The 26,753-nt window shown below is 41.0% G+C and overlaps 1 protein-coding gene across 1 annotated transcript; it reads right to left on the bottom strand.

Annotated features, from left to right (window-relative positions):
• Nucleotides 1-6,521: 6,521 nt before the first annotated feature.
• Nucleotides 6,522-26,047, bottom strand: dsc2l (desmocollin 2 like). The gene is made up of 16 exons (XM_012835381.3): nucleotides 25,757-26,047; nucleotides 23,344-23,434; nucleotides 22,997-23,193; nucleotides 21,423-21,539; nucleotides 20,778-20,933; nucleotides 19,341-19,488; nucleotides 18,948-19,102; nucleotides 18,174-18,308; nucleotides 17,348-17,533; nucleotides 16,134-16,378; nucleotides 15,678-15,820; nucleotides 14,800-15,021; nucleotides 14,076-14,312; nucleotides 13,167-13,276; nucleotides 8,517-8,807; nucleotides 6,522-8,024 (listed from the first exon to the last, which is right to left on the bottom strand). Exons 1-16 carry the CDS (start codon nucleotides 25,796-25,798, stop codon nucleotides 7,809-7,811), a joined length of 2,691 nt encoding a protein of 896 aa, XP_012690835.2. The 5' UTR covers nucleotides 25,799-26,047; the 3' UTR covers nucleotides 6,522-7,808.
• Between the last annotated feature and the right edge of the window lie 706 nt (nucleotides 26,048-26,753).

The following is a 26,753-nucleotide window of genomic DNA, read 5'->3' as shown; positions in this document are numbered from 1 at the left end:
CAGATAAGAATCCCACAGAATGAGCTAAATCTGGCAGCTGGGAGGAATTATGTGCAAAATGAAGGAGATCCCGCTTAGAAACTGAAACATTTGAGAGGAAAGAATCAAAGATGGATCTTATTCTACAAAGGAAGCTTGCATTTTAATGGTATCTAGCAAGATCCCAAGAAATTCTTGGGTACAAGGTACAAGTTTTCTCTGCCGAGAGAGGAACGCAGATTTTCTGGAAAACAGCGTGGAGGGCACAACACTGAGTAAAATCAGTAAGCAAAATATCATTGAGGCGGAGTTAGGAGAAACATTCAGCTGGATCCAGCATAGCACCTCAGACAAGGATTTAAAAATGTGGGTGCTGTTTCTACACCAGACTGAGCCTGACTGCAAAGAAAAACTTGGATTGCCACTTCACTCCAAAAATCAGTCAATCAGCAGAGTGAATAGGCTTCACTTTAAAAGCATCGGGTAAGATCAGCCTTGGGGAGGAGTGCATCCAGACTTGCAATCTTGATAAGACTGATGGCCTTCTTCACGGAAGAATAACAAGGGAGAATGGTTCTAGGGGAATTGTTTCATTAATGCTATCCAGAGAGTTAGAATAAACTTGAATCTTTTCTTTTTGTTGTAGAATTTTCCTGTTTGTAATGTTTCAACATAAACCCAATTCTGCAAGTGACTGAGCATCCTTCTCTCTGTGAGGAGAGAGACTGGGGTTGCTGGAGTACAAGATGATGTAGGGCTGTTCATTTCTATCACTGCTTCTTACCCTACTATTGTAAGACTTGTATCCAGTGTCTGAAGTTCTGGCAATAAACTAAACTTAAGATGCCTGTTGCCTCCGCATGGTTCAAATTCAGCAAAACTCTAAGAGTCGTGAGTTTACCATAATTAATGGTAGTACATTTTTTCTTCCCAGAGTACTTTCGAGTTGCAATGCCGATAGTGTTAACCCAAAAGGGGAAGAAAGGAGGTGAAGTGAAAGGGCCAATGAAATAACCTTTATTGGTGTCTTTTAATAATAGTTCTGACACCACAGAAATTTCAGCTAAAGCTGGCGGAAGGTTCCAAGCAAACATAAGATCTTCCCCATTGAGATCTCAAGAATTAAGGGTACACAGATTTTGAGTAGGGGTCCCTGCACAGGCGAGACAGGCGAGAGAAGAGACAGATTGATTAGAATTATTACAAATGGTGCATTAAAACAGACAATGGGGCAACCAAATGTATCCAACGGTGTCCTAACAGTTTCAGCACTCTGGACAATGAGCACATTAGCGTATACCGGTAAGTAATGGACCAGTCCAGCTGAAAGTTGAAAAGGGTGATGTAGGAAGCAGACTTAGCAGAGAGAGATTTGTGGTACCTGTAAAATAGAGTACCGCCATAATGTTGGCTTAAGTCCGCTATCATAGCTAAATACGCATCCCATGGCAAAAGCATTCAAGAATTACCACAAGATTCAAGAATTAAGACAAGTTTCTTTGCTGCCTGAGGTCAGAATCTTTTTTAAATAACAGAAACATCGCCGCAGTCGATCAACTGAAGGTAAGGGCAACAGCAGAGTAGCAAGGTTAATGTCTTTACGTTGTAGGATGTTGGATCTTAATGAGGAGTAAAAGTAATTGCAGCTGGAGCACCAAAACTCCTACCACGTGACTATTAACACAGATTCGTTCACGCAGGCCATTTTCGAGTGATCACCAGACCGTTGTGCCCTTAGCTGCATGCAAGTGCTACACCCTCGCAACTGGAGAGGGTTGAATGGATAAACTCGCACCCTGTTTATGCTCTCCACTCCCCAGTAGCTGTTTACATTGCATTGGATGCTACATCCAGTGGCCTTTTCCCAGCACGTCTTCCCAACTGAAACACAATGGCAATCAGGACACAGTATGCAGGTAATTCAGTTATACCTAGCAGACATTGAATAGCAATCTCCAGTGTCGGCCATGGAAATCCTGTCTCCTCGTTCGATATTTGCATCACACCGAACAGTTGGTACCTCCACCCCAGTCTCATCAGATCAGACTCCCCTCTTTATAGAGGTAAGGGGTCTGGCCAAGCCAAACAACCAGTGATGAGTCTGAGTTTATCAACGCAATTGTGGCGTAATTGGCATCTAGACCGGCATCACCTAACGTGCGGTTGCAGTGCAGTATTCAGTTTGTAGAAAGGATAAACATACAATTTCTGGCATAGTAAAACAGTCCATCTATAGTCCATAGCACAAATAACAGGATTATAGTACCAAAATAATCAGTCTATGAAAACAGTGCACGGTATAAATGAATACAGTCAGTACAAAACAATCTGTACACAGCCTACTGCACTTGACACAACCACAATTCCTGTACAACCATACAGGTAGTAGCGTGTTTTTTCCAGTGTCCTGCGTAATAGTGTAATAGGCTAAACCCATCTCTGAAGACTCTCTGAAGACTCTTTTGCCGCCTTTTAGGTCCTAAGTGTTTTCCAAGCATAAGAGTTCTCTTCAGAGATAGTTAAAAGTGTAAGATAGCTGTTAAGTGTGTTTTAATGAGCTCTCCAGGGAAACAGAGAGTACTTCTGAAGCTGCAGCTCTTTCGCAATCATCTGCAGAGCTACCCACCCGCTTGCAAGACAGCCCACTCGGTTTCTCCTTGCTGTGAACATGAGACATGCTATACAGGTGTGTGTCTGTGCGTGTGTGTGCATGTGTGTCTAAGAAAGAAGAAGGCTGTATGTAGATGGTTATACATACTGCATGTGTGTTAGTAGTATCCGCATGCAGTCATGTCTCTGCTCTGTGTTCGAGTCCTGATTGTTTAACATATCCAAAGGGACATTTCCTTTTAATCTAATGTCCACATGACGCTTTGTGAAACAGTGGGTGATTCTCATTTCCTTTATTTGTCAATCCTCCTACTCTTTCCTTCTTCTTTTCCTATGTCCTCGCCCCTCCCTCACGCGTTCATGAATCAACTCATATTCAAAACTTGTCAGAGGAACAGTATCGTTGTTGCGGTTGGCAAGTGTGCCACCCACTGGCTCACATCGCTCATACAGCCATTGTCACATGTTCCATCTAGTCTCCACCTCTTGAATCAGTTTCAGCGTAGGTCTGCCCATCAAGCCCTGTATCTCCACAGGTTTGTCCTTGGCCTTGCACTTGGATCTGAATAGACCAACTATTTGTTGTGCGGATTTCATTGGCTTCGTCCTTGGTGGTGATGTACTCAGTGTCACATTTCTAATCAGAATCATTATACGAACTAAAATAATTATTATGTAAGACACAAAAAAAAACTATGCAAACTTACAGTTTTTTCCAATCATTTTAGTTCTCGTACCTATACCATGTTCACATTCCCAAAACACTTACAGTTTTTTCCAATCATTTTAGTTCTTGTACCTATACCATGTTCACATTCCCAAAACACTTAACACATGGAGCACACCAGTAGACCATGTGAACCAAACTGTGGATACTTGCCCCTATGCTTAGATACAAATGCTGGCAATGACACCTTCTTCAAAAATTCATGGATACCTGTCCCAGTCAATGTTCACAACCAGCAAAACACTGTGGAACTACAGCATTTTTTACCAATGTTTAGATACTCTGTTCAGAACAGTTAACTTTCAGTTCAAAACCTTACCTATAGTAATTTAGATCACTGTAGATGGAAACATGCTTTGTTTAGACAGACAAATTAAATGATATGCTTGAATAAGAAAAAGTATTCTTAATTTAGCAGAAAGTTTATTTAGATTATTTAGTTTGTTTTGGCTTGCAGACTTCTCACTATCTCTAATAGTAATAGAGTCTATAGAAGGCAAACATAGATGTAACTGTTCCTGAAAAGTTGTTTCCACTATTACAGTACTGCTCTTTATGTAAGTCATAGGCTATCAGTAAAAGACAGTTATTGAAGAATGCAATTCTTCTATTTACAGTAATTACAGTAAATTTGCCACACTCAATTTTGACATCTATTGTGAGAGGCAAACCGACATATCAACACTGTCTTCAGATACTTGGCTTGGATTGACGTATTTCCAAGATGCAATGCGGAGGAGAATGTTACCGTAAATGCGAAGTTCAAACATGTAAAAGTTTGACACCAAATGCAGAGGACAGAATGGATCAGCATTACTGTAGGGCTACAGCAGACTTCTAGTGGTATTACAGTACTTTGGTAGACTGTATCTTGTGTTGATGTATGTAATTTACTGCATTGGAAATACTGCAGTAAATACGTAGCATATTCATGCCTTTTTGTTGTAATGTAGTAAGCCTATATAGTGCAGTAACACATGCAATTCTAGCATATGGCTGTAATGAAACATATTGCAGCATTTTATAATTATTTGTTTACTGTCATATTACAAACTTTATTACTGTAGTCCAAAGAAGTGTTTGTCTGTGTGTGTTTTTTCGCTTTTTTAAATGCAACACTACAGTAATCTATGCTAAACTGGAGGACACAGCAACATCTTATAGATGCAATTAGCAATGCTTCAAGTTGTTAGTGTTTTTTAGGTCATTCTACTCTGAGAGGGAACATGTGTTAAAGTTACGGCAGAATTGATTGCGGTGTGGTTGTTGTAGTGCATTTTGCACCAAAAGTTAACTGATATGCAGAGGTGTGTGTCTGTAAAGCCCACTGTGTTAAGTGTTTGGGAAAAGTATCCATGGTATAGGTACAAGAACTAAAATGATTGGAAAAAACTGTAACTGGTTGCTGCTTAGATGAACACAAACAGTTGTATTCTGATATTCAAACATTCCCAGTGGAGTCTTCTACCATGAGTGAAATTTATCATTGTGATTTGGACATTAGTGTAGGTTCTAGGGGGCATTACCAGGTTAGCATATTTGAAATTGGATTGTCTCAACATGTTTTAACACATTTAATCTGATTTAATCTGAATTATCTTTCAAACAATGCATACTTTGCTTTGATGGCCCAGCAGCAGGCCTTTGTAAGGGGGATGTCAACTCCCTCTGCACCCTATAAAATGGCAGGATGAGTACTCCTCAAATGGTGCATCATGGAGGATGTATTGTTTCAGTAGGCAAGTTGCCTAACACAAATAATACCTCACTTTATTTGGGGTTTCCAAGTGAAGACCAGAGATCGGTATCTTTATCTAGCCTATTTAGCCACACCTAGCAAATTGCTATACTATTTCACCTATCTCGTGCTATCTGTCGCTATCACTCTATATATTAACATGTCGCTCACTGGCTGTCTCTCACTAAACTTATGGCTAACCTAACTATCACTCTCTAAATTGCACTGTCAATCATTAGGTTTGCTCCAGACACTGTCAATGAAACGTAGGATAAACAGGTATGCCATCTGTCGAAACAGGAGTGAAACACACCAAAGCTTCACTTAGATAACCACACTTTCGAGCAGCATTTCATCTTGTGTTATTGTTTTGAACCCCAAGGGTTCTTCTGCTTAGCTACACCACACAGGAGATTAAAACAGTCTCATCCAAAACCGAACTCAAGCCCCAAAGAACAGTAAATATGCACAATTAGACACACACACTCTCTCTCACAGAGTATGGGGGAGGGAGAGAGACTTCCTCAAGAACTAACTGATTCTCCTGAATCCCTGCGAAAGAAAAATGGAAGTTCAACATGAGATGAAAGCTATGAAACAAAGTTCTGGGTCAACAAAACACTTGCCCAGGACCAGGCTACAGCTCTTTGGACATGTGACAGGTAAGAGCTCCCTTGTTTACACAAACATAACACTAAGGAGTCCTACGTGTTTGTGTGTCTGTCAAAGTGTATGTGTGTTTGTGTATGATTGCGTGTAGATCTAATAAACTTATTTCCTTGCATTTGTGACAGGACCTTGTAAGAAAGTGTATTTTTTTTATATTTCAAAAGTATGAATGTGCGGTTTTTGCAGGTACAGCAGTGTACAAGTACTGCACTGTAATGTACTGGCCCCATTCTGAGTGCGGTTCACAGACCAGCCACCAGAGGGCCTAGTTAGTTCAGAAACAGCTCCACCAGACATGTCTGGTCACACAGTGTCACGTACACAATTGGATGTGTTGTCATAGGCCCTTATTTGCTTGATACAGAATCACACCAGAGCTCCAAGTGAAAGGGTTTTTAAGGTTGACAGTAGAAAACTTTGCGGATGTGGAAGAGCAGCAAGCTAATCCAGACTTCAAGAGGAGCCCTCAGAGAAAAAAGCAACCAACCAGCAAATGGCTGAATGACAAGACCCATGATATAACTCATGTCATAAGAGGACTGGACTGTGGACTTTCCTGTATGATCACCAGGATACAATCCTCTCATAAAAAAGCTTCCTCTCTCAAAAACAAATACACGCACACACACACACACACATTCACTCAGAGAGAGAGGGAGAGACAGATTTACACACAGTCAGAATAGAATACAGCATCTGGAACTGTGAAAAAGATCTTAATGAAGATGTAATGAATCCAGCTATTGTCTCTGAAGGAAATACATCACTGATAGAAATCCAAGAGCAAGACAAATATGCTTATCTTTTTGAAACCAAACAAGTTGAGTTCTTTATTTGGAAATCCAGCATGAAAAAAAAACTACATATATTGGCTACCTTCTCCCATGTGAAAGTATTATTTTACAAAAAGGGATAAGGACAAAGCACACACCAATGCAGGCAAATCACACAACATTCTCATAACATTTCAAGCTTTACAGCTGCGGTCAAAGTTCAATCCAACGCTCTTCCCCACCTTCACTGACACATCCTAGTGGGGGCGAGTGAGGTGGGGCGCCTGGGGTCAAAGTTCAGGTCTACAATCCTAAGAGTTGAGTGCACTGTCATGTTCTCTATCAGATCACAGAGGCGTTAAACTACAGCTCCCAGAGAATTACGCTAGCAGGCAATCCCTGCATACACACATCCTGTTTTCTTCCACACTCACACATGAGGACACACACACACACACAGACACACACAGTCACAGATGGTGCTCATGTATCGAATACATACAAACTCACAGATAGTTGCAAGACACTCACACACTCATATCCATATCAGCTGGAGAAGGCCATTTTCAATCTTTGTGTAGAAGACCATCTGGAGATCCCTAAGGAGGTTATATTTTCGGTTCGGTTTGTTGTCTGTAAGCAGGATTACTCAAAAACTACCAGGCTGATTTTCATGAAGGGGTGTAGCATGGGCCAACAAAGAACCCATGACATTCTGGAGTGGGTCCAAATCAAGGGGGCTGATCCATAAATAATCTTTTCACATTAACATTGCAAAATTGGGCATTTGGTGTTGGTGGAGGTCTGCACTCTCAGATGGCCCTTCTAGTTTGATCGTGTTTTATTACTTCACTTTCTGGAAAAAGCACTAATATAATTCATTAAGTAACATAATATTAACATAGAAAAAGCAAACATATCACTCACTCACCATCTCTATCCTCCCGTTCATTGACTCTCTCACTCACTCTCAGACACACACACACACACACACACACACACACACACACACACACACACACACACACACACACACACACACACACACACACACACACACACACACACACACACACACACACACAAGCATGTAGTTTGGGGAGGCAGCTTGTTGAATCCAGTGTGTCAGCATTTTGGTTAGAAAGCGTCCCAAGCCTCTCGGTGAGATCACTCCTCTCTGACCTCCACAGTTGTTTTCTGTGAAGCAGACGCCTCATCTGTTTCTCATCACGCTCTCCTACGTTCCCTCCCTTCGACTCGTTCCCTCCCTTCGACTCATTCCCTCTGCTCCCTTCTTCCACACCTCCCTCCCTCACTCTTCCTCCTCTGCTGTGTGTGTGCAAGTGTGCGCCAGCAAGCGGAACTTAGGACCCAGTGCATCCAAGAAGTCCAGGGAGTCTTCCTCGACGCCCATCTGGCTGAGGCAGTCCAGCGACCCCACTGATGAGCCCTCCCCCTCATACCCATAATCCTTCAGCAGGTCATCCGCATAACGCCCATCCTCCTCCTCACAGAAGTACATCAGTTTCTGCCACAGAACATAAACAAAGACAAACGTCAACAATGTAGGATTTTACCATTTTGGCCAGTGACCCATCATTATATGTTAAGAGATGTACTTGAAAAGGGAACTATTTAAACAAAACAAAAAAAACAATAATAGGCCTAATAGCCATAAGTGTATTTTGAATTAGGATTAGAATTGTCAAATTTGTTCACATCCCCTTCATATCCTCTGCTATGGGATTGGCATGTATTTTGAGACATGTATGTCCAGTGTTCAAAGGAGATGCAACCTTGGCGAGCCAAAACTGTGTGCATCAGGGAATTAAAAGCTCAGTTTTGGCCTCTCAGACAATGCATCATAGCGACACATAGACATAGACACACTACTTTATTACTGTAGACTACTTCTTATCAACCCTCAATGCATAATGTGAATGAGTATAGGACAAACATATACTCATTTATTAACTGTAAGGGATCATTAATGGTGACTGCATGTGACCGCTTTGCTTACATTGCCCAGGTAGAGCTCATTGGTCCTCCACGTATCCAACACGGAGTAGTTTTGGAAGCCTTCATCACCATAGAAACCCTGGCCATAGTGTCCGGAGGCGTAAATGTTGGTCTGTCCGCCGGAGGTCACAAACTCATGGGCAGAGGTCTGAAAACCATTCCCCTGGTACTGGTGCTGGTGCTCGAGTGTCTGCTGATCCAGACCCTCACCCAAGCCTACCCCCTGCCCCCTTGACTGGGTATCCACTGCCTCCACAGGACTAGGGCACAGCAGCAGAAATGGGTCTGTCTTCTGTTGAATGAGTAAACAGCATCACAGCTCACAGTTAATTGATAGTGACAAATTAATATCTTTGTCTTCCATCTTTACAGGATTTTAAACAAGTCAAACAAGAAAGTCAAGTAAAATACTTGTGTGTGTGTGTGGGTGTGTGTGTGTGTGTGTGTGGGTGTGTGTATGTGTGTGTGTGTGTGTGTGTGTGTGTGTGTGTGAATATGTCTTTCTTCCATTTTTACAGGATTTTAAACAAGTCAAACAAGAAAGTCAAGTCAAATACTTGTGTGTGTGTGTGTGTGTGTGTGTGTGAGTGTGTGTGTGTGTGTGGGTGTGGGGTGTGTGTGTGTGTGTGGGTGTGGGTGTGGGTGTGGGTGTGGGTGTGGGGTGTGGGTGTGGGTGTGGGTGTGTGAGTGTGTGTGTGTATATGTATGTATGTGTGTGTGTGTGTGTGTATATGTATTTGTGTGCGTGGGTGTATGTGTGTGTGTGTGTGAGTGTATGTGGGTGTGTGTGTGTGTGTCTGATTGTATGTGGGTGTAGGTGTGTGTGTATATGTGAGTGTGTGTGTGTGTGTGTGTGTGTGTGTGTGTGTGTGTGTGTGTGTGTGTGTGTTAGGGGTGGGCGATATGAGCTAAAATTCATATCACGATATTTTCCACTGTCCAGACGATATTGATATGATATCACGATATATGAGAAAAAAAAATCTGAATCACATTTTAATAGCCCTTCTTAGCTAAATGACATTAGTTAAGGCAAAATGTGTCATCATGAAAAGTAAAAATCAAATAATGATAAAATAAATATGTATCTAATACTGAGCTGCCAACTCTCCCGTTTTTCCCGGGTTTCTCCCGTTTTCTGATCCATCTCCCGCCGCCCTCCCGTTTTGTCATTTCTCCCGGTAATCTCCCGTATTTTACGAGGTACAAATGCATTTTATTAATAATCAAATCAAAATGTGTGTCAATGTTCTAAAGTTGCCAGATCATGTATGAAACGCAATCATGAGAGGCAACGCAAGCGTCAGCCAATCAAATTGCTTTAATGCAAAGACGACAACACAGGCTCTAGCCAATCAGTTCACGTTTATGGTCACGTCTCAAGAGCGCAAAGCCAAAAAAAAAAATAGATGGCGGACCAAACTCCGTTGATGGTCGTATTTGTACCTAAAAGTTGTTTGTTTGACTTTCTTTTGCTTATATTTTTAGAAAGTTACCGAGAAATAGACACTGTACAATGTAAAAACCCCATTATTGTAACTGAAAAATACGTCTGAGAGGATTTGCAAGTGAGCCACCTATCATTCACTTTGAATGGTCAACCTTGACGGATCAACGTATTCCTACTCATATAGTGTGTACACAATAAATACACCATTTTCAACCAATTTGTCAATCTGGCAAACCTACATTCTATATTGCGCAGTTGATCTTTCTGCGCAGGCTATTGCTTTTAAGTCACCTAACTGAGCAAAGATTTTTATAAGAATTAAGTACATTCAGCATTTTTTAAGTAACCCTACTAATACGATGTTTGCAAATTTGTTCATACTGAGTGGTGACAAGGCTAGGGTGCTTGTTTCCTCAACTGAGACTTGATACTGATAAGCTGAGAGAGGAACTGACTGACTACCAGGTTGCAGACAGCAAGGAGTTACCTCAGGAACAGAGAGTGGACCGACTCTGGGGCCTTGTAGGGAAAGATGAGCGCTTCAGTCAGCTGGCTAGGCTGATGAAGGCATTGCTTTGCATTCCACATAGTAATGCCTCCTCAGAGAGGACTTTCAGTATGGTAAAAAAAAATTGTTACAGAAAATAGAACTAGTTTGAATAACCGCACTTTGTGCGCTCTCTTATCTTGCTAAATTAACTTTACTAAGCCTGCTTTAAAGTACACCCCATCTAAAAAGACACTTAGGGCAGCCAAGTCAGCCACCTACATATACAACACTACAAAACAGTAGTTTTAAGACCTGTGCAAGTTACATTAACTGTTTATGTGATGTTTTTTATGAATTATTTAATTTACTTTAATTTAATTATTTATTCTTGAATTGTTTTGTTGTATTAGAAAATTTCATGAATTGATAATAAGTTATTGCAATAGTTAGTTGGTCTAATAATAATGTTGATCTATTGTTCAACATTATTGTCACTATGTTCATTGCACATACATAATAATAAATACAAAAATATTTTTTTGTTAATACAGTTATTGTGCATTTATTTATATACTGAAGACTACATAATAAATAATAAATACGTTGTCTATAAACACTTATATGCACAACATCCCTCAAAACCAATATTAGCCCCCCCGGCCCCGCCCCTCCCGCCGCCGTCGCCGAAATCTCCCGGATTTTGCTACTCAAATGTTGGCAGGTATGATCTAATATGTGCTACAAATGTAATTTCTGTATGATTCCAATCATTTCAAGCATTTTTATAATCAAAAATCGCTGAATTTGCGCATGTCCTGTTCAAACAGAGAGGAGACATGCGTGGTGAGGCAGCGACAAGCAGCGCCTCATCTCAGATTGTGCGCATGCCTTTTGCTTTCTCGTTGTTTGTCACCACTGTAGTATTTGTGGACACTTGTATTATATGTCCTTTCTATCCATACAATAGGCAATGTATTTCACGTATGTGTAGAACCTATAGTCTTGCTGATCTGACATAAACCCGCATAGCAGTGAAAAAGCACTGAGGGGAGGCAAACAGTACCTCTGTCTCAATGAAGGGGGCGTGCGCGAGAGCCTGAAACTGGGCTTTCAAGAAACGTGAAATGTTAAATAATGGGAGACCAATGCCGGAGCTAAACGGTATGCTTCAAACGACGAGACAGAAGATAACGCGATCGAATACTCACATTCAAAGCCAAATTGCTTTTGAAAAATGTTAGAACCTCAAGAATAGATTTGGCTTTGGACGAAGAGCGGAGACTAAATATTAGCATGAGCAATATTCGCTAACATTACATTGATATCAGAGTGAGCCCTTTGTCGATTTCCCATTATTTCTCTTAGGATTGTTTATATCTATGTGAAGCCATTTAACATCACACAAGTGGTTGTAATCACTTTGAACCCAAGACTGCTTTTTAATGCTGAGCTGATTTTGAGAAATTAAACTTTGCAGCTAAAGTTGTGTTTCCTGGTTATGGTTGTCGAATTGCTGTGCTAGCTAAGGAAACTTTTAATAACCTTAGCATAAACGATTTAAATGGAAGAGTTACATTTGCATGAAATGATAGCTAGTTATCTAGCTGATGTTATAGTCTCCTCGATTTAACTCATAAAATTATAATGGGAAAAGGTAGAAACCCTCAGGGTGCCTGTGCAACTTCGTATGAAAGAGTTAATATTCACACATCACGAGTTCATCACAAGCTAGCAGCTGCCAACTGTATGTACCTTACCTATGTGGGTTAAGAATGATGATATGAAATATGATGAACAAACAGTAGACAATGTGCAAGCTGCCAATTGAATGGTGATTTAACAGGTTGCTGGTGCTTATACCTTTGGCTAAAACAACACGGCGACACAACTGTCTATTATTCTTATTTGGTCGAGGTCGGAGACCGAAACCAGTTCCTAACGACAGAGGTGCCCCCTTTCTTTTGAACCAATTCGTTATCATCCAGCTCTTGAGCAACATCACTTTCTGCGTGTTCGCTTATCCTCGATTGTTCACTTACGCACTTATAATAAGCTATATATTAGTACGTAGCCTGCCAACCAACTTCAGCTGCCTGCACGCTTGTTTGTTGCGAGCACTACATGCGTGCAACAAATGCATGCGCCGTCCGCTCATAAAAATAGGTCGACATATTAACATACATTCCTTTTTTCATAAGAACCAAGACAGGTTAGACTAAAATAAAAAAAGATGTAGATACTTAGTACTATCACTCAGTTGAAATTTGGAACAAAACAATATGAATGCCAAATTCGAATGTATTAATTATGAATTATGAATTATGAATTATGAATAAATCACGGTATCCGCGGTATTGCAAAATCCATATCATGGCGTGGCACAATACCGGTTTTTACTATCAAACCGGTATATCGCCCACTCCTAGTGTGTGTGTGTGTGTGTGTGAGTGTATGTGGGTGTGTGTGTGTGTGTGAGTGTATGTGGGTGTGTGTGTGTGTGTGATTGTATGTGAGTGTAGGTGTGTGTGTATATGTGAGTGTGTGTGTGTGTGTGTGTGTGTGTGTGTGTATGTGAGTGTGTGTGTGTGGGTGTGGGTGTGTGTGTGTGTGTGTGTGTGTGTGTGTGTGTGTGTGTTTGTGTGTGTGTGTATATGTGAGTGTGTGTGTGTGTATATGTGTGTGTGTGTGTGTATGTGTGTGTGCTCTCTCACCACTTCCTCCCCTGGGGCCTCTGTGTTAGACTTGATCAGCATGCCTCCACTGCCATCATCAATGTAGAGCTTCTCCCTCTTAGTAGAGCAGATGAAGACAAACAGCAGGACTGCAATATGGAGTAATCAGACAGAATAAAAGCACGATTAGCTTACAGGCATGTTTGTTGTTCAAGTAGGTGTATGCATTTGTGTGTGTGTGTGTGTGTGTATGTGTGTGTGTGTGTATGTACAGTATATAGTCAAAATGTCTGGTAATACTGCTCATACAAAACGTAAAATGTAAGCTTTTCATAAAAGGGACATTTGTGTTTTAACCAAAGCCAATCAATCAATAACAGAACTACCTCTTATCGTACTTGTATATTTATTAAATGTATAGAACTACATCTTATTGTATATTTATTAGCCCAAGATTCTGTGTGTGTGTGTGTGTGTGCGTCCCTCTCTACCTTAATGAAGCTCTTGAAGACCCAACTCTTCAGAGAGCACCTCCCTTCCTAACTTGCACTTCTACTAGTACGTAACTTGCACTTATATTCTTATATACTTGCACTACACTTCTATTTTTAATTCTTATGTAAAACAGTATTTATTGTTACACTAGGTCTCTATTGCTCGTAGCTTGACTGTTCTCTCCCTTGTACAAAAGCGTCTGCTAAATGACTAAATGTAAATGTAAAATGTGTGTGTACATGTAGTATGTGTATGCATGTGCATACAGTATCTAGGCAAAATGACTTAATGTGAATGTATTAAGTCATGAATGAATGTGAATGTGAATGTGAATGTGAATGTGAATGTGTATGTGTATGTGTGTGTGAGTGTTTGTGCGTGTGTGAGTGTGTGTGTGTGTTGCATGTGTCTATGTATGAGTCCACTTCTAACGTTCCTGTGAGTGTCACTTACGCAGTAGCAGCAGGAGAGCCAGGGCAAGCAGGATGGCCAGGACTCCCCATGTCCCCAGCACAGCAGAGCGCTCCTGCGCCACACACTCCTCCTGTCCAGGCGTGGTCGTTGCGCACTCACACAGTCTCACATTAACCGTCTGCGCCTCCCCAACACCCTGCAGATCCTTGACCACCACAGGGACACTGTAGAGCCCGTAGGGCAGAGCCACGGCCTGCTGCAGCACCACAGAGGTGCCTGAGAGCGCAGAGTGAGGATGATGATGATTACTTTTTTGTTAACTTGCATTTAAACAATTCAAAAGCTTTTCACAAGCTCAGCGACATACTGTGTCATCTGGTGGGGATGGTGGATTAAAGGTTTGAGGGAACTGTTCAACATTGAGTTTGAAGAAGCAATGCTGAACTTTCAAATGGGTAGTCAGTAGTTTTTGTTCCCTTATGGGAGAGCCACAGGGTGTTATCTTTAGACCACTGTATATTTGTACTTGAATCACCACATTGACACATAGTAATTGTTTCAGAATTTTGGGTGATATATTTTAGATATTTGGATTACGGTAACATCAAGCACTGGGGTAATTTTGTCTATTTCAAAATATTAGATGAAATTCAATCTAAATGTTTGATAAAAATTAAAGGTCACCGTGTCAAAGCTCCCCTCATATATTGTTTGTCAAAAGGGGATTAAAACACCTTTGGTGGAATGGCAACCCATAGCTCACCTTTAGCATCCTTCAACTTCCACTTTCCAACTGCCTCCTCTCCCAGTTCAAAGGTGAATGGTTCCCCGTAAGGTGTGGCGTCAGCATCCTCAGCGTGAAGCGTGATGGACCCAAGCACCCCGTCCTGCTCACACAGAGTCCGGTCCGGAACCGTGATCACCGGGTTGTTGTCATTCACATCGTCAATCAGAATCAGCACTGTCCCGATGCCTTGCTTTTTACCTGAGGGAGTACACAAGACAAGGAGGAAGATTCAATCCCTTACTCTGAGTAATGTCTCAGCAAGAAGTATCAATAAGTGGTATTATATCAACATAAAATTCATAAACTGTACTAGCTAGAATTAATCAAGATACAATTAGGCAAGAGAAGATTCTTGAAAGATGCAGAGCTTTAAAAAAAAAAATGCACTAGTTAGTTTTATGTGATCCTCCTCTACCTTTCATTTAAAAAAAATAAAAATTTAGTTTATGTTTCCCATGGATTTTAATTAAATTAAAAAGGTTCATGTGAACGTCTATCTTCAACATTTTCCCAGAAGCCACCAAAATAAACGAAGTTGCGAATCAGTTTACTTCTATTTAACATAAATCACGCCTCTTTCATGAGCCTGTCTTTATTCTGAAGTTAAGCGTTGTCTGTGCGATGCGTAACTGAAATACGCTTGAGGCACGGAAAAATGGGAGAATAATGACACTACATACTCCAGCGCCAAAACACTAAAGGTGCTTGAGTGAAACGCTTGCAACCACACCCCTTAAATAGTTGACAGCTTTGCTGTGTAAACATACCCCAAACCAACTGTTCAGATTCTAGAAAGAAAAAAACATTCCCATTTGTGCGCTGACAGATCGTCGTTCACGTCGTTCACGACTTACTTGTGTCTACAGCTCGCACCGTCATGTTGTACATGCCGTTAGAGACAAACTTAGACTCTCGGTCAATCATGTTTGTGGTCTTCAGACCTCCTGTGTTCTCGTCCACACTTATCCAAGAGGCGGGGTCAGTCTCTTCATAGTATCTGATTAGGCAGGGAAGTGAAATCACACAAGTAATTAGTGATCTTAGTGACCTCTGAAAAGCATAGAGTTGAATATTCTTCACAATGAAGTGCTGTACAATACCATAATAAAACTTCTACATCCATACATACTCTGCCCCCTCCTCTCACACACACACACACACACACACACACACACACACACACACACACACACACACACACACACACACACACACACAGAGATGCTTGCAGCCACACTCTTTTTCTCCATCTCTCCCTCCTCTCTCTCTCTCACACACACTCTCTCACACACACATACACGCAGCCTTACTTGATGCCCTTGCCGGTTTTTGTCTCAGGATCTGTGGCGGTGTACGTGCCGATGAGTGTGCCGTTGGGGACGTTCTCCTTAACTCTGAGGGTGAGGATGGGTGGGGAGAACACGGGCCCCTCGTCCTCGTCCCCCACCATCAGGTCCACAGGGACCTGCATCCAGGCACCAGCGCCCACCAGAGGAGCCTCGTTCTCGGCCACCAGCTCCAGCATCAGGTGGCTCCCCTCCTCATGATCCAGAGGCTGAGAGGAGAGAGAGTAAGAGTGAGAGTGAGAGAGTGAGAGAGAGAGAGAGAGAGAGAGAGAGAAAAATAAAATGGGTGAACGAAAACATGGCCAAAAGAAGAAACTCAAGAACAAATGGACGGGAACACAAAACAAGTGTCACAGACATATTGAAGTATTGAAGATACTGAATTTTAATGCAGAGGGTCAAACAGTGTGTGTGTGCATGTTGAACATAGGGACCACTTGGAGAGCTAGAAAGGGAGGCTTTAGTAAATGTCTGGCTGTAAAGCTTGACTTTTTTTAAATGGGGAACTTTAGTGTTTTCCCACAAACAAAAAAACACTTTACAGAACAGAGCTATAACTCATGGCCATTTTGTGTTCCATGACACACATATGGACACTTTAGTTGAATGCGCTCCCAAATGAAGGCATCCTGAGCACAGCAGTGAGAGTAGGGTGTGTCTGGGAGTCTGAGGCGGGTGTGAGAGGTGAGCTCATTTCAGCATGCAGATCAGAGATGAGCGAGCAGCTATAAATAATGCTGGTCCTAACGCAATAACCCAACTGCTCATCGGTTAGCCGTGCCAAGAGTTCAACTAAGTCAAGTAGCAAAGCCAGTGGGTTACATAGAGATAGAAACATCAGTGGTTTCATGGGGTGTTTTACACCTCTACAACAATATTCCAGAGTTTTAACATTCATTGTAAAAAGATTTCTACATAGGTTATGAAAGTGAGCCTACATTCAGTAGGAGTGAGTCTACTACAAAAAAAAACAACAGCTGTATAGTTGGACAACTGCAGTATTACAGTAAAAGTAAGGACAGTACAGTTTCAGTGGTTAGGCAGCACAGTTTAAAACTAAATCAGATATCAAATCACAATTTCTTGCAATCAGACCAGAAACTGTGAAGAGTAATTCAACACTGCCTTTTTACGTGTGTGTGTGTGTGTGTGTGTGTGTGTGTGTGTGTGTGTCTCACCTTGGTGACATAGAGCAGCCCCTCATTGGTTTCAGGGTCTGTATCCACCCTGAAATATCCATTTTCATTTCCTTTGGTGATCTTAAAGATGACCTTCCAGTTAGCTGTTCCCTTCAAGTCCTTGTCCTCCACCGGGATCCGCAGAACAAGTACGTCAGCTTTGTTCTCCCCAACTCGGGCCTTGTACTGCCAAACACACCCAAGGCACACAGAAATAAGAGCAATAACATCTACTATGGCCCAAAATGTGTATATCTCTTTTTGAAGGAACTCATGAGAAACACGTGTAGAAAAACATTTATTTTATTAAGGTATACATTTGGAGTCTTTGTAGAATACTAAGAGACGCTGTGACTGGAAAATGCACCCCACATTAAGAGTTAAGGTTTGTGGTAACAGTCAAACTGTCAGTGACGGATACAAATGAATGCATTCACATCAAGACATGCGCACAAAGACTAAGTGTGTGCCAGTAACGATTTCAATAATAAAAGCAGGACTGGAACGTGCTGCCATGGTTCAAACACTGAATTGATTCCAGTGTAATCACTTATGTTTTGAAATGAAAGCCTTCAGTAGGAATGAGTTAACACACACCTTAAGATGAAGACTTTCGCAGACAAACACAGTGTTTGTCGGGAGTATGAAAATTGTGCTTTTATTTTCTTTCTTGTGATTCGATTTTTAATTAAGGTAAAGATACTTGGTTGTGTATGTGGGCATCTCTTTTGAAATTCTATAGGGCAAACATTGTCACTGCATCTGAATGCAGAAATATTTATACAGTCCTTTAGAGGCATATCTGATGTTTCTGAGGTAGACCTACGCTTTTCTCTGAAAAAGTGGGTGGGTTGTCATTGATATCTGTCAGCGAGATGGTAGCAGTCCCGGTGTTTGACAGACCGTTCAATGCTCCACCCATGTCTCGGATCTCCACGGTAACCAGGTGTTTCTCCTGGGTCTGAGAAAGAACAGGAGTGTAAGCACACACATTCATCAGGCAACTGCCGGTAAACTTCTATTCACACACACACAATGGATTCATTACTTTGCTCCATGTCACAGTTTTCTGTGCATTCCTACAAGGCCTGGTTCTGGAACATTCTTTGAGCAGGTTCCTCTTCAGATTCTTAAACATTCTTTTTCTCTACAAGACCTGGTTCTGGAACATTCTTTGAGCAGGTTCCTATTCAGATTCTTAAACATTATTTTTCTCTACAAGGCCTGGTTCTGGAACATTCTTTGAGCAGGTTCCACTTAAGATTCTTAAACATTCTTTTTCTCTTGTTCTACACCCACTTGAATTTTGCGTTCATTGTAGTGAGACTGAATACACTGAAGTGGTCTTCCAAACTTAAGTGCACTAGATGGCCAGAATTGTTTTGATAAAATATTTCCATTGCAGACACAAAAGCACTCGTATAGATACATGTATAGTATTGTATAGTATAGTATTATAGTGTTATTCTGACCTTGGCAACAGAGAAAACTGTGTACATATGTGTGTGTGTTTGTGTATGTATATGTATTAAACAACACATGTAATGTATTTATTTACGTGTGTGTGTGTATGTGTGTGCGTGCGCCTGCATGCATGTACCTCTCTGTCCAGTGTGGCTGATTTGGTAGAGATGACTCCACTGAAAGAGTGCACTGAGAAGAGCTCTGTTCCTGTCAGCAGGATGTATCTGATCTTGGTGTGAGATGTGTTTGGCTCATCTTTATCAGTAGCATTTATCTGGCCTACCACCGTACCTGAGCACTCACACACACACATAGAAACAGATTACATATGGAAGCACAGACATAACATCAGAAGCATTTAGCTTGAACTGTTGAACTGGAGCGTTCTTCTTTTCCGCTCCGTTTTTCTTTTGCATATACGCATACATATACATATATACAGTACATATAAAGTGTGTGTGTTTGTGTCTGTGTGTGTCTGTCCATCCGTACGTATGTGAAATATGCATGTGCCTGAAGAAGGTCTCACCAACTTTACTGCGTTCCTCCACAGTGAAGAGTAGTGAATTCTCTACGAATTCTGGTGCATTGTCATTGACGTCCTCCATGTTGACTGTAATAGGCAGGGGTTTATCAGTCTCCTTGTGTGTGATTCTGTTGTAGGCATGAGCTATGAACTGAGGGTGGATAAGAAAATGAAGTTATGACACAATATCACTGACAGCAGAGTAACATGAACTGTGGTAGTGTTTATGAGCCATTTTAAGCCTTATTTATTTAGAGCGAGGCATGCTGAGGGGTTGATCAGACAATTATGGAAATATACTATCTGTTGTTGTTTTTTTATGCTAACTGGATTAGAAATTGCTAACTGGATAAAACGTTATTCCAGTGTTTCTGCCACCATCCTGTCACATTTGATTTAACTAGCCAAGAGAATTAGAATGACACTGATTTCATTCAGCTATGCAAGCAGTAATAAATAGAAGCCACGCAGGCCAGGGGGGCTCCAGTAGCAGGATTCAGAACCTCTGGCCTGAGGATTAAGGTAGGACTGCATCCTCTCAAGAGAGAGACATCACTGTGAAACTGACTTGCATCTACTACCAATTTCACATTTCATGAAATTTCAAATTCAGTAAAAACTCAAATTACAGTCCAGGCCTGTATCCAGCTAGGCTTGCACTTCAGGAAAACACAAACTATATGTGCTTCACTGAAATGACTATGTTTTCCAATCAATTACAACTATAGTCCTGTAATATTCTATAGAATAATTAGAGTACAGTTAAGGTACGCATCTGTGAGCACTGAGCATCTGCAGGGTTAAGACTAGGGCTGAACGATTTTTTCCCCCCAATATTGCGATTGCGATTTAATATGCGATTTTTTTTATTTTATCCTAATTGTTTTCCCAAACAAATCGTAATGAATGATTCCAATATGACCAACACAATATTAGATACATTTAGTATAAAATATTATTTCCCACAATTAAAATTTTTATTTAACTGCTCATTACAGAATCAAGAACAACAAATCGGTGGCTTTGCCACTGTGCATTTAAGTAATTTACACAAAGTCATTGTAAGAATAAACACAAGGCATGCACTTTTTAAACAAAATGTACTATCTTAAGAAAAAAAAGTATATATATTATTATTATTTATCATTTTAGATCATGTTTTTAATCGCGAACATTGCGGTTAGAAAATCGCGTTCTATCATATCGCGATTAAATCGCAAATGCAATTAATCGTTCAGCCCTAGTTAAGACATCAACACTTTTGAGTGAGAAAAACCAATACACACACCCACACACAACTGCATGGTTAGACAAAGGAGGCTCACAGTAAGTACATCTCAGACAGGCAGAGAGGAGATAAAGTTGAGTCAGATAGGGGAGTGAGAGGAGTCTACTCAGGTCTGACCGAGTCTCGAGACTCAGATGGGTGGTGGCACTCACAATCAGCACAGGGAATTCCTCACGGTCCAGCGCCCGGTGAACTCTCAGCACCCCGCTGAGCTCCTCACACGAGAACACCCCCACTGGGTGCGTCGTCACGCCCGGCCCACTGATGCGGTAGTACACAGACTGGTTCTGACTGGAGTCCGACCCAATCTGATGGAGAGAAAAGATGAGAGAGAAGGACGGACAGGGGGCAGACAGGAGTTGAGAGCAAAAGAGAGAGACAGACTTTTAAAAGACGTACTTACATTTTTTTTTTAAGGTCGGTGTTAGTCAGACTATTGTACATCACCAGTATATCACCAGCTAATCACAATTCCAGAAAGACAGAGTGAGCGAGAGGGACAGAATGTCTCTGACTCATCTGGGAATGCAGCACATTCACTTTTGCATGTGAGCTGGAAGACGTTGTTCACAGCATGACCTAAAGCACACCGATGTGTCAGAAGAGCTAAACCACTGACCCCGGCAAAGTTAGCTGACGGTTGCTAGCACTGTTAGCTGAGTGACGACAAAAAAAATATATATATCACTCGCGACCAAAAGCAAAGCACTAGCCTCAGCTCTGACAATAATTTGATTTGTACAGAGCACTTATTTAACATCTAAGGTGAATTATGAAGCTGGTGAAATGTAATTTACCTGCTCTAGGTCCTTAGGGTAAGGAGGGGGAGAGTTCTCCTGTAAGTAGATAGGCGGGGGGCTCCAACGCCTCCTGAAGCGTCGTAGAACGCCAGTCTTCTGCTGAGGAAGCTGAGGCTACACACACACACACTTATAAATATATATGCATACACACACCAACATATATGGGGGTACACACAATAACACCACATACACACGTGTGCAGACACACAAATATGTGGAAATGTGAATCAGTCAATCACACACATGCTGGGGTGGGTGCTGAGACGGACAATACTAGACAAAGGAGCAACACACCTCAGACTTATCTGCTCCACCCTGTGTGTTTAAGTCCAATCTATAGGAATGGCATTCCCATCACACCTTTCCCTCACCACATTGCAGTCATACTCAAACCAAACAAATCAATGACCCACAGAGCTCGCAAAGCACTAGTGACTTCATGTCTCCCAAAACCCTCAATCAAGTTTAGACTTGCATTCTGGTTTAATTTTGATCTCCTTCTAGAAATGTATGCATATAGATATTTTTCGTTATTATCATTATGATTATTTTCAACATTATTTTTTTTAAATGCCCCTTAACATATACTACATCTATTTTGTTATAATTATTTTTATGATTGGATATTGATATATGTTATTATCGTTAACATCTATCATTATTACATGTTATGTTCATTGTTATTTGTATTGTTATTGTTAACAACAAACAATCATTCGTATTGTTTTTTTTTTTGTTGTTATGTTATTGTTTATTGTTATTGTTCTTCTATAAGTCACTTTGGATAAAAGCATCTGCCAAATACTTTAACTTAAAACTTAAACTTAAGTTCACATGCTTCCTCTTAAATCCACTGGAATCTTTAAAAAATTGATACATAAGTTTGCGTGTCCCTGTATCTTAGCTGGTAGAACAACGTGCTGACAACACCAAGCTTAAAACCCCAGTACCCTTGGAGCACACATACTAGTGGGAATAAATATCTGTACTATGCCTTAAGATGCTTTGGATAAATTAGGCAAATTAGGAATTAAACGTTATTGTATGTTTAATATGTGTTATAAAAAAATGTTTGTTCACTTCAAGTGCTTAAATATATTTGAGCTAAAAGGCAGGATTTGTTCCTGCAATTCATAGTCTAAATAACAAAGCATATCATGAGAAGTATTAACTTGTTAAGTGCTATGAAGTCAATGCATAATAAATGATATATTGTAAAGGCTCTGCATTTATGTAGCGCTTTTCTAAGAGAGCACACCGATGGGAGAGGGTACCATGCAAGGCGCCAACCTGCACATCAGGGGAGTATTTGCATTATATGTATTATATGTATGATAATAAAGTTTTTTTTTATTCATATGACATACAGTCCCTTTATAGCTACACATACATATACACACACACACACACACACACACACACACACACACACACACACACACACACACACACACACACATATATATATATAAACATACAAAGACAATGAATTCCTAATTCTTACACATTCATTAGAAAAAGTACCACACTTCTCACCTTCTACTGTATGGGAGGCTCAGCTCTCTTACCTGCATAGTGTGAGTGAGAGTGACATCCACTTTCCAGCGGTGGTGTGTCTGGTCCTGGGCCCACACGCAGAAGGACTTGCCCTCCGAGGTGACCCGGGTAACCCGCAACGTGACGATGGTCCCATCCGGCAGGACGGTGAAGTCAGGGTCACAGGTGGAAAAGTAAAACCTCCTCGAGTTGCAGTCACCAACATTGACTAACAACACAAACATACCCAAGTGCGTGTGATTATGTACATGAGTTATACAGACACACATCTCAAAATAGTTTCAAAGCCACACAGTGGATGCACATATCTTTAGCTGCTGTTTAGCTGTGACTGCAGGTAAAGGTGTTGAAGATGTACCTTTAGAGACAACGTAACCTGCCTGCACCTCTACCGGCACCTGTGCCTGGATAGTGGAGGGAACACAGCATTGTGCCTGCTGAATCAAGACCTGAGAGAGAGATAGAGGGAGAGATAGAAGGAGAGAGGGAGAGAGAGAGAAAGAGAGAGAGAACAGTATGAACAGATGTGTGAAAGCTTGAAACACGAGGTAGTCAAACAATGAGAATCTGAGAGAGCTTTATTCCTGCACTAAACATGTCATATCATGTGACATCTTGTGTGCGCACCTTGCCACAATTTCTACAAGTCGCTACAGCATTCAACTACACACATACAACTCATGAGAGGAAAGCCAGAGGAGACACTTTTTCTCATTTATCAGGGTGTGGAGGATAGAGATAAATTAGGTTTTATCCCTTATATTATCCCTAACAGGGTGTGGAGGATACAGCTTTCCAAATCACACATTCACACGCATTCATACACACATGGGTATACTTGCATGAAACACACACCTGCACACACATATGCACACAGACACATACACATACAAACAGACTGAAAAGACGAAATGAACTGCTTGTTCTCAGAGACCCGCCTTAGCGGTCATCAGTTAAAAGATTGTGAAAGACGAAATTATACGAATGACGAGTCAACAGGCTAAGTGACTTCTACTCATAGTTTCCCACAGTCTTTTCCCATTTATCAAAATGTGTCTATTTCTCTGACAGAACGACTGCTACTTGCATACACTCAGACGAAACGTACACTCACAACCATTAGCACATGCAAATGCATCGTTTACTATCCAAACAACAAAAGAACTCACATTAAAAACAGTGGTTAATGATTACAAATCATGAAGCCAAATGTGGAAACTGATGCATGCCTATCATCTCAGCTGAAAGCCTCAGCATGTGCTCATTCCACTCAATGAAATTAGCTACCGTGAGTGCATATAAGGCTTCTGCTGTCTTTAAAGTACACCTTTTCTACGAAGGCATCACTGTCACTTTACTCCTAATTCCTATCCTCACCGCTAAACATTCGCCACTAACCCCTTAAAGCCTTCTGGACATCTTTCGTAGTGTTAGGTGTGGAGGTGGTTCACCACTGTACAACACTGAGAAACTCAGAACACTGCAATCTATTGCTGTGGGACCCTGAAATCTCTTTATCAAGGCGTGTGTGCAGGTATGAATTACTTTTATAATGAACTGAGTTTGAGCACAACTACTCACACAATGTGAGTGTGTGAGGCAGGTGCATGCATGTGGGTGTGTGCATGCTGTTATTAATCGCTCTGAAACATCTTCTGTTTGAGTGAGAGGAGAGGTGATGCATGCTTATATTTTATGTATGCACATGGGTGGGTATGTGTGTATGTTTGTGTATAAAGTTGGGTGTTTTGGATAACTTTTAATGAGCGAGATATGTTACATTCTTCTAATCATATCACATTCAGTTTCTAGGCAAACTGTTTTTTGTCATGCTAAGAACCAAAGGCTTGAGCACACAGCAGCTACACATCATCCAAAATTTCTGATACATTCTTTGATTGTATTTCACAGTCAGTTGGGAGAAACTATTAGAATTCATCGTCTTTTAATAATCCAACTTTGTTTCAAAATATAATGTAATAAAAGTATTACTTTGACACAGCTCAGCATACCAACCAATTATTATGTATATCATTTCATACACTCCTCATTTGCCTGGCATGTCACAGGCTAAGTATCACTATGTAATAGAATGATAAAACCAGGCAATAAACTGACTGAATCTAGAGCAGATTTCACTAAAACAAAACAAAAACGTTTTGCCTAAAATATTGCTTTACTGGTGCTGGAATGCTTTAGTATTGTTTACACTTACGAGTCTCTCTCACTCTGGCGCACATACAACAATTGACCATTACCTGGGTTTCGTAAGAAAAATAAAGGCTTCAGGCAAGTACTACACCAGTTAAAAACACAACCCATACTTTGCATAAGAACATCCATTTGTATATTTCAGAGTGTTTCAACGACTTGTCCCATTGCTCATAACAACTTCATTCTATCAGAATAGCGCTCCACCCTTTGGTTAAGTATTAGCCCGTCAGAAAAGCGTTATTTCAGTGTTACATTCCAGTGCTACATTCCAGACCGCATCTGAGACATCCCCAGGCCAGACATGGCCACTCTCAAACTGTCCAAACTTTAAAGGGAAAGAGCAGTTTTAGCCTTATAATGTTCAAGAGACCGTACAATTCTCACAAAGCTTGCCAATATATAAAAACCTGCCAATATATATACAACAAGAATTGTTGCCCATGAAATAAGGTCAGCAGACAAATATAACCAAAAACGCGAGTATAGTTGTGTTATACAATGTTTGTTCTTCAACAAGCTAATTGTTAACTTGTTGAGTAGCAGCTGCATAAACTCACCACGTAGATCAGACTTGTGTAGAGTAATACGCCTGGAGACATGTTGAGACCACCACTGTATACTATTTCTCTCAGAAATTCGTAAGGATAACAAAACCGTTGCGAAGCAGCAACAGGAGTATATCTCAGGGTGAAGTCCTCTAGGCGACGTCCGGGGTGGGAGGCGGTAGGCTTTCAAGCCTTTCGAACCCGAAGCGAGGGTGTGGTGGGGACAGAGGACGCTAGTGCCGGGGGCGCCAAGATAGTGGAGTAGTTACCTCTAAAGCCTGAGTGTCGACATTACAGGTTAGGCTGAGACGCTGTCTTATCTCATACAACGTAAACTCCGCCCCAAACACTTGCTACAGCACAGTGTGTGTGTGTGTGTGTGTGTGTGTGTGTAAGTGTGTGTGTGTGTGTTGTGTTGTGTGTACTGTGAGCGTACACTGCACCTCCACACCGCACTATTTGTGTACATGTACCTGTGTTTTCCTGTCTTCCGGTCATTCAACCGGACTAATAGCTAGACTAATTACAGATGACTGCACATTGCACTATACTTCTCAAACACCCCTGGATTAAACCTCACTGCTCAATATACACACTCCTAACTACAGTCATTTTTATATCCGATTCAGGCCTTACAAACACAGATAAAACTAAACATAGCGTTCCATGCAAACTACTGAACAACAATATACTGTATTGTAAGTAAATTAGATATAAGTTTATAGAAAGAAATGGAATGGAAGGAAAATACATAAACATTTCTTTAGTGTTAATATAAAATGCCAGAGATTGCCCTTAATTCCCTAAAAACAGACTGTATATCAGTCAGATAACAGGAGTCAATAACAGGTTGCTGCTGGAATACCAGAGATCTTCGCATGTCAGATATCTGACATGATCTTACCATATGGGAAGATCTCTTTATAGGGCAGGGGTAGGGGTAATGACATTTAGAAAACAGAGGAAAAATCTTGAAATCAGCTCCAAACGTTATAGGAAATCGATGAAG

The sequence above is a fragment of the Clupea harengus genome, chromosome 10, assembly GCF_900700415.2.
Source record: "Clupea harengus chromosome 10, Ch_v2.0.2, whole genome shotgun sequence".
Taxonomy (NCBI): Eukaryota; Metazoa; Chordata; class Actinopteri; order Clupeiformes; family Clupeidae; genus Clupea; species Clupea harengus.
This window is presented reverse-complemented; position numbering and strand designations above follow the sequence as displayed.